This window comes from Schistocerca piceifrons, chromosome 1 (assembly GCF_021461385.2).
Source record: "Schistocerca piceifrons isolate TAMUIC-IGC-003096 chromosome 1, iqSchPice1.1, whole genome shotgun sequence".
NCBI classification, from domain to species: Eukaryota; Metazoa; Arthropoda; class Insecta; order Orthoptera; family Acrididae; genus Schistocerca; species Schistocerca piceifrons.
In genome coordinates this window covers 347,508,029-347,519,477 of record NC_060138.1, presented here as the reverse complement: position 1 = coordinate 347,519,477, position 11,449 = coordinate 347,508,029, and the positions used below count along the sequence as shown (strand labels likewise).

At 41.1% G+C, this 11,449-nt stretch overlaps 1 protein-coding gene across 1 annotated transcript in view; it reads right to left on the bottom strand.

The window, feature by feature from the left end:
* Window positions 1–1,460: 1,460 nt before the first annotated feature.
* The window catches only part of LOC124789489 (hexokinase-1-like), a 286,562-nt gene continuing 276,573 nt past the window's right edge, over window positions 1,461–11,449 (bottom strand). Inside the window, exons 10-11 of the mRNA XM_047256873.1 lie at window positions 4,439–4,572; window positions 1,461–1,933 (exon numbers count right to left, since the gene is read on the bottom strand). Coding sequence (XP_047112829.1) covers window positions 1,838–1,933; window positions 4,439–4,572 — 230 coding nt within the window. The 3' untranslated portion in view covers window positions 1,461–1,837. The remainder of the gene's footprint in view (window positions 1,934–4,438; window positions 4,573–11,449) is intronic.

Genomic DNA, 11,449 nt, shown 5'->3' with positions numbered 1-11,449 from the left:
CCCATCCTCTCTCACTATTGCACTGCTGTCTTAACACATTTTACTTACTAACAAATCTGATCAAAATTTGAAATCTCACTATTGTTATACCCACAGTCAGTGAATTACCTATATGTTGCACTACGTGAGCACAACTACAGTGAAAAGGGGAAATCTGTTTCTTTAATTTGGTAGGAAATTTGAATTTATAATTCAAACAGTTATCCTGCTGTCCTCATACAGGTTTCAGACTGTTCGATTAAATCACTCTCGGGACTGCAGTTTAGCAGCTTGCTTCTTACCTTATCATTTACTGGAATTGGACTTTAATAAGTATTCTTAAAACAATCCAAATGTTGAGTGAGACTGAATCTTCAATGTGAAAAAAAAAATAGATACTTAATTCTTAAGAGGTTAATATTTTTGCCAGTGAGTAATCCTCCCTCTAAAACTCCACTACCATTTTATTTTGGACAAACTGGCAAAATGTAATCATCATTTCCATCACAATGTGGAGTAGAGCATTAATCTGCAACTATAAAGGACTAATGATGCATGTGAAAGCACCATATGCAGTATATTTCTTGGTAAACTACAACTGGTTTCAGTATCACTAAAGGCTGGAGTAGAGCATTAATCTGCAACTATAAAGGACTAATGATGCATGTGAAAGCACCATATGCAGTATATTTCTTGGTAAACTACAACTGGTTTCAGTATCACTAAAGGCTGTTACCAGATGATGACACGAACTTAACTCAGTGTTGTGAACTACGTCACTGTTCATTTGAAACAGTACACTAGGCCAAATCAAATACAGATCTCAACTTGATAATGGCTTTCCATGAGGCCAGAACTGACCATGATTTGTTAACAAATAAATCAATAGCAAGTGCAGCTGTTTTTCTTCATGCTGGAAAGTCAAGTGAATGTGGGTGAATAAAAAGACAGTTTCACATGAAAAAGTAGTAACCAGTTACAGATTATCATATTTGGTGTTTCAGTTTTGTTTCTCTGTTCATTACTGACCTCTATTCAAAACTGTACAAAAGACACTTGCTCCAAATATACTATCTCTACACATGTACATCCCTGCACACTGGTGTTCTTCCAAATATACAGTCCTATTTATTCACGAGAGTACACTATGTATGAAATTAGTCATACCTGACTAATAGTCAGAATGCATGAAACAGTAGACATATCATTTATGGAATCTTGGTGAACATTTTTTTTATTACACAAGATCTTTATAGGAACAGAAATTTTGAGATTCTGACATAGACCACACAAAAGGCAACTTTTACAATATTCTTTCTGTAGTCGTGTATGTTAAGTAACATTACTGTATTATATACATTATACTATGTTCAAATGTTTGTTACTATATTGTTCTCTGAATCTGGAAAAAATGTCTTACAAACTAATTTATGGGAACCATATGGTCCTAAATTATCATTTTGATAGAAGTTCCACATCAGTTTGTAAAACTACAATATCCCATTTTATTGAAAAATGTAACAAAATCACTTGAGTATAAATAGGCTTGTCATACAAGATTAACATTGTTTCACAACAGATATTTGAAAGGGCATTTTATCACAGTTATTCCAAGTTCCTGAAAAGTAACTTCATTGAAATTCTTAAACTTGTGGCCAGCTTGCTTCCAAGAGTTCAGTAGCATCTTCATAGTGTTGTGAAATATCATTGTTAATGAATGAGTGAACCACTGCTCACTACATTCTGTATTTTTTTTTTCATTACTGCATATAGTGAAGCAAGCCTGCTGGCCCTTCTCAAAATATATTTTGGTGTACATTATTCAGTATTTGCTCATTTCGGTTGGATCTGACTTTAGTCACGTTTCTTGAAATCTCTCTTTCAACCGAAGAGCAATTGCGGCCACTATTCCAGCACCTTTACCGCTGCCATCTTCAGCAAGAAGCAGGCGGAACTGTGGACAAATGCAATGGTCTGTCATACAAACTGCAAACACCAAGAAAATATTCATATTTCAAATGTTTCACTTTTTTGAAGGACTCTTGTCTGTGTGAAAGGAACAAACATTAGATCCCTAGGCCCTTCTGCATTATATAATGATGAAATTCTTACGACATTATCTGAACAACGACTCTTCTGCCTCCTTCACATCTTTGTTATAAACAAAGATATACAAGCATGTATTTATAACAATAATAAACGCTGAAAATCAGTAAACCTTTGCACCCCGGATCAGACTTCCATGTGTGAAACAGTATCAAAGGCTAATTATTTTACAACTGAGCTAATGTATTAAATATTTGATGTTAAACATGTAAGTGAGAAAAAGTTTAGAAAAGGTTTGAAATTATTTTTAACTTTATAGGCTATCACTAAGTGCTCTCATTATCAAACTCAGACTGATTGAATCTGTGTAATTTGCACTCTGTTTTAAGCAAAATCTAGTTTTCCCTGCACCCAATGTTTATAATATCACATCTCCTGAATTGTGCATTGTACAATGAAATAATTTTGCAGGTACAGCCAGTGGTATATGTGGATATTGTCTGCAAAACAATTAACAAATAAAGGTAATAGTAAAGAAGCAATAAATTAAAATCTCATGCTGAATGCTGAAGTATTACTGCACAAACAGCAGAAATTTAGTAAGCAATATTTTTTTTCCTTTCATTATTTTATGGAGGATGTCAGCTGAGAAAAATTTTTGTAAAGATTTCAAATTTTGCATTAAGTTGTTTCAAAGTCACTACATGCCCTCATTCTCAAATATTGATTAACAATAGTCCAGATAATTTGTGCACCAGGAGTTGTAATACATGTCTTATTGTGTTAACATAACATTAAACTTATTAGTGAGTAGGTTAAGACATAATTTTAAATTTGATTTATAATTACACTACTGGCCATTAAAATTACTACACCAAGAAGAAACGGGTATTCATTCGACCAATATATTATACTAGAACTGACATGTGATTACATTATCCCACAATTTGGGTGCATAGATCCTGAGAAATTAATATTCAGAACAACCACCTCTGGCTGTAATAACGGCCTTTATATGCCTGGGCATTGAGTCAAACAGAACTTGGATGGCGTGAACAGGTACAGCCGCCCACGCAGCTTCAACACGATACCACAGTTCATCAAGAGTAGTGACTGGTGTATTGTGACGAGCCAGTTGCTCGGCCACCATTGACCAGACGTTTTAAATTGGTGAGAGATCTGGAGAATGTGCTGGCCAGGGCAGCAGTCTGTTAATTTTCTGTATCCAGAAAGGCCTGTACAGGACCTGCAACATGCGGTCGTGCATTATCCTGCTGAAATGTTGGGTTTCACAGGGATCAAATGAAGGGTAGAGCCACGGGTTGTAACACATCTGAAACGTAACGTCCACTGTTCAAAGTGCCGTCAATGCGAGCAAAAGGTGACCGAGACGTGTAACTAGTGGCTCCCCATACCATCAAGCTGGATGATATGCCGGTATGGTGATGACGAATACACACTTCCAATATGCGTTCACTGCGATGTCGCCAAACATGGATGCGACCATCATGATGCTGTAAACAGAGCCTGGATTCATCTGAAAAAAATGACGTTTTGCCATTTGTGCATCCAGGTTTGTCATTGAGTTCACCATCACAGGCTCTCCTGTCTGTTCCGCAGCCGTGGTCTCTGAGTTGATAGTCCATGCTACTGCAAACGCCGTCAAACTGTTCGTGCAGATAGTTGTTGTCTTGCAAACGTTCCCATCTGTTGACTCAGGGATCGAGATGTGGCTGCACAATCCGTTACAGTCATGTGGATAAGGTGCCTGTCATCTTAACTGCTAGTGATACGAGGCCGTTGGGATCCCGCACGGCATTCCGTGTTACCCTCCTGAACCGACCGATTCCATATTCTGCTAACAGTCATTGGATCTTGACCAACGCGAGCAGCAAAGTCGCGATATGATAAACCGCAATCGCGATAAGCTACAATCCGACCTTTATCAAAGTTGGAAATGTGATGGTACGCATTTCTTGTCCTTACACGAGGCATCACAACAACGTTTCACCAGGCAATGCCGGTCAACTGCTGTTTGCGTATGAGAAATCGGTTGGAAACTTTCCTCATGTCAGCACGTTGTAGGTGTCGCCACCGGCGCCAACCTTGTGTGTATGTTCTGAAAAGCTAATCATTTACATATCACACCATCTTCGTCCTGTCGGTTAAATTTCGCATATGTAGCACGTCATATTCATGGTGTAGGAATTTTAATGGCCAGTAGTGTATATGGGCATGATACATTCATTGCAGCTGGAATCCATTAGATAGGCAATCTGCAGCTTGGCTCATGAACTATGAACCACATTAGTGATTTAGGTATACAGAAGAAGAAGAAGAAGAAGAAGAAGAAGAAGAAGATGAGGATAATGATGGCGATATCTGTAATAACAGTAAGCAAAACAGAACATACCTTTTTTCCAGGTGCTAACAGCTGGATGTATTTGTTCATCCATGTTTTCAGCCTAGGGTGGTGTTTAAAGAGAGATCCATCTACTGCAATAGTTGTATCTGGTCTGTCCATTCTTATGAGGAGTCTTGATAAACCTTTGAAACATTCATACATAAAATTAGTATTGCCCACTTACAGTCACTTTACATGTACATTAGCTTATTAGTGTTCCAACTAAATTCATCTCCCCCCCCCCCCCCCTCTCTCTCTCTCTCTCTCTCTCTCTCTCTCTCTCTCTCTCTCTCTCTCACACACCCACACACACACACACACACACACACACACACAAATGCGTGCACATGTAACCTCCTGGACAATTTGTTCACTGGTTAACTCATACTGATAGTGGCTCCATACTTACAGTTGCATCTAAAAAAGATTTTAAAAATCTGAATAATGACAGACAATCTCAGTGCAATTAGAAACTTGAGAAAATGGTTGAAAGTATAGCAACTGCCACTTTTCATTTTGAGTTTCAGCTCTGGAAGTGCTGCCTATGTATCTCCCATAACTTTTATTTTGTATCTTCTTCCTCTTTATTCCTGCTTTTTTTAGTGATTTCATAATCATTCTTGCCTTACTGGTAATAACTTTTAGCCACGCACTTTACATTAAAAGATGATCAAAGACTTTGGGATTTGCATGTTTTCTGCTATACAGAATTTCTACCCCTCCCGTTCCTATCATCTACTTGTATTCACAAAGTGTTCTGAATGAAAAATTAGGGTTGAAAGCCTGTTAGCAGTGAAGTGATTGGTGATGGATTACAAGCTTTCATTTGCCAAGAACAGGCAATGATTCCAGTTGTGTCCTTTTCAAATACACTTTGTATCCCCACCAGCAGGCATTGCATTGGAGGGAGATGAGCTGACTTGAGAAGCGTAGTGGAACAGTGTGGAAACCTGCCATGGAGGGTGTGCACAGTGTGTAATAGGCAGACTCACTCACAGAGGTGTTTACCTGTGGGCAGCTGTAGACCAGTCCAACTGTCACGGAACTCACCTTTCACATCATGCTGAATCTTGTTGCCGAGTGCTCAGCTGTGTGCTGAATTATCCCCTTGCATGTCTCTATGACGTTTCAGGCCTTCTGCTTTCTGTGGATTGAACAGCATAGCGAGTTCTCATTTTCTCTCAAGGGATTCAGTTCCCAGTTATTATTGAGCCACCATCAGCCTGTGAAATACCTGCACTAACATTGTGTAGCAGCATTTTCACACCAGTGCAGATACTAAAGTCGTGATGAAGGACATTAATACATGTGCGATGCCCCAATTTTTTGTTTCCCTTTTGTAATTTGGTCCACCATGGATGTGGTGTTTCTGCAGTGCTGGCAGGAACAGTTGCGCCTACAAAAGGAGCAGCAGCAGGAGCAGATACACCCATAGATGAATAAGAATGCAGAGTTACTTTGCATCATTGCCCTGCCAGGGATGGATCAGGAACCTGCTGAGAACTTTTCTTCTGTGCCCTTGATGCTGTTTGCTGGTTTTGATGAGTCTATGGAAACATGGGAGAATTACATCTGCCAGTTCTTACTGCACAGCCAGTTAAGGTTTATCATTGTTCCAGTTGATGTGATGAGCTTTGTCACTTCCTGATGCACTATTTTGAAAATCAGACCCATGTGGTGGTGACACAGTTACAGTTTAACCAGCACCACAAGCACCCAGGGCATTTGTATGCAGTCTGGATTGTCAATTCATAAGGCCTCTTGCGCAAATGTTGGTTTGAGTGTTCCAATAGTGCCTGATCTTGAGGTTCAGACTAGGGTGTGACCTCGTTTGAATCTTCTTTAGCTGATGTTGCACACATGAGTTGATGGTAGCAGCAGGAGACATGCTTTCTGATAATTGGCAGGTGGCTCAATTAGGCGTTCATGTTAAACATGTCCTGAGGCCTCATGGGTACCTGCACCCAGTCACAAAGCGTTGATGTTGCTGACAATTCGGGCACAACGGCAATGCGGCACTGCCTGTCTTTGCCTGTGCCAAGCATGGCAGGTTTATGTTGTTCACAGTGCCGTATTTCCCACCGTTTGTGGTTTCTGGGTCTTCAACATTGTTCTCCTCCTCATCCCTGTTGTCCTTCACTGCATGTTTATGAAGATCCTCTACACATGGATGCCATGTGTGGGGTATGGTATCAAAGAGGCCATTTGACCATGAGCCATGTGTCAGGTGTTTGATGCTCCTGTGTTTTCACTGGGCTCTGGGGTCGTCTCGCCGTGCATGGGTATTTTGCTGACATTTTTGTGGAGTGTGTGGCCAGTCAAATTTCAATTTGACAAAGGAGCAACTATAAGCCTTGTTAATTTAGATACATACAAGCTCATGTGGTGCCTGGCATTTCAACAGCTGCTATGTCAGGTTAGTAAACAGTGCAATTTTGTAGTGGCAATTCTCTATCTTCGCACATTATGTAAACGAGGAATGTTAACTTACATTGTTAGTGGTCCATTCACTGGTGATGCAAAATATTTTTAGCCTTGATTCCTTTTCTGTTCTCAGCTTCCAGATGGCTGACGAAATGCATTTAATGACTCAATCTGTTTCTTTTCATGATTTAGGCTCCTTACTGTGGTCATACGGCCAGTTGTTTGAGAATACTATGGATCGGCCTGAAAATTTTGAGGCACATGTTTCTCTTAAGCCATTTTTTGTCATCCCTGCCCCATTCCCTTCATCATGCATGACAAGGTAAATGCCAAGTTGCAGTGTTGGCAGGATCAAGGCGTCATTTCTACTACTCTATCGAGTCAGTGGGCAGCACCTGTAGTAGAGATTCAAAAGCACAAAAGTGCTATTCACATTTGCACCAATTTTAAACAGATCACTCGTCACAATGTGTCATGGATTCTTATTCAATTTTGCAACCAACAGATTGTTGGGAAAATTGTTCAGAGCCAGTATTTTTTGTGCAGTGACTTGAGTGATGCCTACTTGCTGTTATGATTGGACACTGTTTCACGGACTTTCTTGGTCCTCAATACCCCCTTTGGACTTTACCAGTTTAATGACTCTACTTTCAGAATCTTGTCCATGCTGCAAATTTATCAACAGGACTTGGAGCAGTTGATTCAGGACATTTCTTGTTGCGCCAATTATCTTGGTGATGTTGGGTAACAGGTCCTACCAGAGGAACATTAGCGAAACCTTTAGTCACTTTTCCAATGCTTTCTGGAGAATGGTCTTCATTGCAGACTGGAAAAGCATTATTTTGGGACATGTGTTTAGCAAAGATGGCCTCTTCCCAACAGACAGCCTCATCAGAGCCACTGTCAACCTGCCAGAATTCAAGAACCTGAAGGAGCTCCTGTCTTTTTTGGGTAAGATTTCATATTGTGCTCAGTTCATTTGCTGGGCCATGCATATCTTCCATCTTCTTTACTGGATTTACTAGGAGGGCACTAAGTTTTTCTGGTCTGTAGATTGTCAACTGGCTTTTCAGCCTCTGAAGCAGTGTTCGTATTCTGCTCACTGTCTGGCTTCTTTTACACTGAGTAAACCTTTAACTCTGGCCTGTAGTGCATCACAGTGTAGGATTGGTGCAGTCCTGTCCCATTGGAAGCAATATGGCACAGAACAGCCCATTGATTATGCACCAGACACTCTTTTCACAACTCAGTGTAATTACTAACAGGTGGGAAAGCAAATGCCAGCCGTTATTTTTGTGGCTAATAACTATCACATTTTCTTGTATGGGGCGAGATTCTTCCTCATCATCAGCCACAATGCAGTTTCCTTATTTGACCACCGTTCTAAGCTGTCTGACAGGACTGCCCACCCATTTCAGCAGTGGTCCCTCTTTCTCAGTAACTATTGTTATGACATTCTTTGCTGCTCCACTGTCCAGAATGCCAATGCTGATGCACCCTTGCAGCTACCAACGGGGTCCGATTCTCAGGTTCACATTGGATGATGCATTGCAGTAAATCCTGTTGTATTTTCTGTTAACAGCACAAGAGGCGACAGACACTAACCTGCTTTTCCAGAAAATCATTTTGGTGGTCCAGATGTGTTGGCTGGAGCAAGCCTCTTTGGGTGCAGATCCTGTATAGCATACCTTTTTTTTCTCCTACATGATCACCTCGGCATTGTCCAGGGGGTCCTCATGTTTGCTAAGTAGGAGCAATGGTTGGGTGGTTGTTTGCCCTGCATTGTGCCTCCACATACTCCAGTTGCTGCAGACATTGCACTGGAGTATGGCTCACATGAAGGCGTTGGTGTACTGTCATGTCCTCTAGCCAGCGATCGATTGTGACATCGAACATCTGGTGTCGGTTCATAGAGCCTGTGCACAGAACCAGTCTGCACCACCATGCTGGTTTTCTACTTAGCCAGTCTCTGAGCACTCTTGGGACAGGGTGCATGTTGGTTTTGGTTTCTTATTTGGACAGCATGTGGTTGTTGGTGGTCGATGCTTGTACAGTTTCCTGTATGCAGCCAAGCTGTCCCACACATTGTCAATTGTCATTGTTCATAAGTTGTCCATTTTTGCCATTGAAAGATCATCCCAAAACCCATGTATCTGATAACAGCAGGCAATTTGTGTCGTGGGAAGCTTTTGCATTCAGAACAGTATCCAGCATCCAATTGCTGCCCATTTCACCTAGCTTCTAACTCAGAGGTGGAGCACTTCATGTGTACCTTAAAAATCCATATGAGGAAATCAGTGTCTACCTCTCCTTGTGACAAGGCATTGTCATTTTCCATGACTACGTACTGGGCAGTGCCAGTCAACAGGTGCAGTCCTACAGAATTTTTGTTTGGACACTAGCCGCACATGCTAGAGATTACTGTGGCCCACCACAATTTCATCCCAAGGCTGCCGTTTGGGCCCAGTCCTCCAGCCAGCAGCAGTTATGGAAATTGTTTGTGGTGGATGTTGATATGGAGCAACTGACCTGACATGCAAATCAGTTATGCTTATGCCCTGTTAGGATGTCACTGCCACAGTCTTCAGTTAAGCAGGATGGCAGAGTTGGTCACGACGTTGATCTGGATGCAGATCTCCACTTGCAGCCGTGTGCTTCTTCATTGCTGCAACATAGTGCCCTCTGCCGTCCTCCTGTCACATGTGCCTCAGTCCCAGTGAGGCTCTCGTCTGTCCCTGCCAATGTGGGGTCAGTGGCTTTTGATCCATCCTCCTCTTCCACCTCCTGTGCCTCCTCTCCCTCTCATTGATGAGGTGGCCTTACCTCTGCTGTAGGCAGCACTGGTCACCATGTAGCATCAGCCTCTTTCTCCTTCCGCTTTTCCTGTGGAGCAAGTAGCATCACTGTTGCCTCCTTCATTGGTTGATCTTCTGCTAGGTTATCCAATGACTTCTACAGTTCTGCATCAGGGGTTGTGGCCCAAGCCTGGCTGTTTTTGGCCCTACATGCACTTTTCAGAAGGTGGGTGGGTAGGGAGGATTCAGTGTCCCCACCAGCAAACACTGCAATGTAGGTAGACAAACTGGCATGGATAGCACATTGTTATAGTATTTAAATGTACCATGGATAGAGCACATACTGCATAGTATCAGCAGACTTGCTGATGAAGGTGTTTACCTGTGGGCAGCAGTATGCGGGGCAGTCAGTGCTTACGAAAGTCCAACTACTGCTGACCTGTGCTCAGTGGACAGCTGCCTGCCACAGCCATATGCTGTGAGTTATCCTCCTGCATGCCTCTACAAGTTTTGGGACTTCCTGCTTCCTGTAGATTGACTTGCATGACAAGTTCTTGTTACTCCTCAAGAGGTTCTATTCCCCAATTAGTATTGAGCCACCATCAGTAAATTAAGTACCCATGCTGACACGTTGTGTAGCAGTGTCATCACCATGAAGCAGATACTAAATAAACCATGACAGCATTCACCTCAGCGAATTAAAAAAAAAAAAAATAAAAAAAAAAAAAATAAAATGCAGAAAACCTAGATCTGGATAGCTGGATGGGAATATAACTGTCCACTTCTGTGTCATCCACTGTGTTGCTATGCTCAGAAAGAGACACTGGGTATACTGAGCAGAAGATATGTGCATAAATAAGAATGTGATTACAGTAGCTCAGCTTATAAACTATTCCTTAAAGCCAACAAATCCACGCAGCTACATCAGAAAATGTTGCCATATAGACCAAAGAAGACTGCAGATACATAATATGAGCTCCAAAGTTCAAGTTCTTCTTTATACAGGGTGGTCCATTGATACTAACCTGGCCAAATATCTCACAAAATTAGCATCAAACTAAAAAATAAGAAGAACAAATCTGTTCGAGTGTGACGGGGGAAAACAGTTGGCGCTATGGACGGCCCACTAGATGGCGCTGCCATATGTCAGATTGATAGAAACTGTGGGTCTTTTCTTTTTTTTTTTTAAAAAAAAAAAAAAAAGAAGCACTCCCATTTTTTTGCTGCATATTCGTATAGTAGGTAAATAAATAGGAATGTTTGATTTGGAACATTTGTTTCATTTTGTGATGGGTGGCGCTGTAATATTCTCACAGATGTAGCAATGCACCCGATAGCACTGTGTGCAATTCATTACTTAAATTACGTATGATAATATGCAGTCATAATAATTATGTGGAAGACATGATCTTGTTAAAATGGAATGTTTAACAGTCACAGAAAAGATATGGTGTTCATTTATGGCTATTGTGATCAAAATGCCCAACAAAGTTGTGCTATGTATGTTGATCATTATCTTGACAGACAGCATCCAAGTGTCTGTACCTTCTGTCAGATAGTTAACGTATTTAAAGATATCAGAAGTGTTCAGACGAAGAAGAAGATGCAACCAAGAACTGCAACAAATGAAGATGCCCAAATAAATGTTTAGCTACAGTTGAGGCTTATCCACACATCAGTAGCAGACAAACAGCGGGAATTGGAAATTTCAAAAATGTCACTTTTGAGAAATCTACATAATCATACATTACATTCTTACCATATTTCTATGCACCTGGAATTGCATGCTGATGATTTTGAA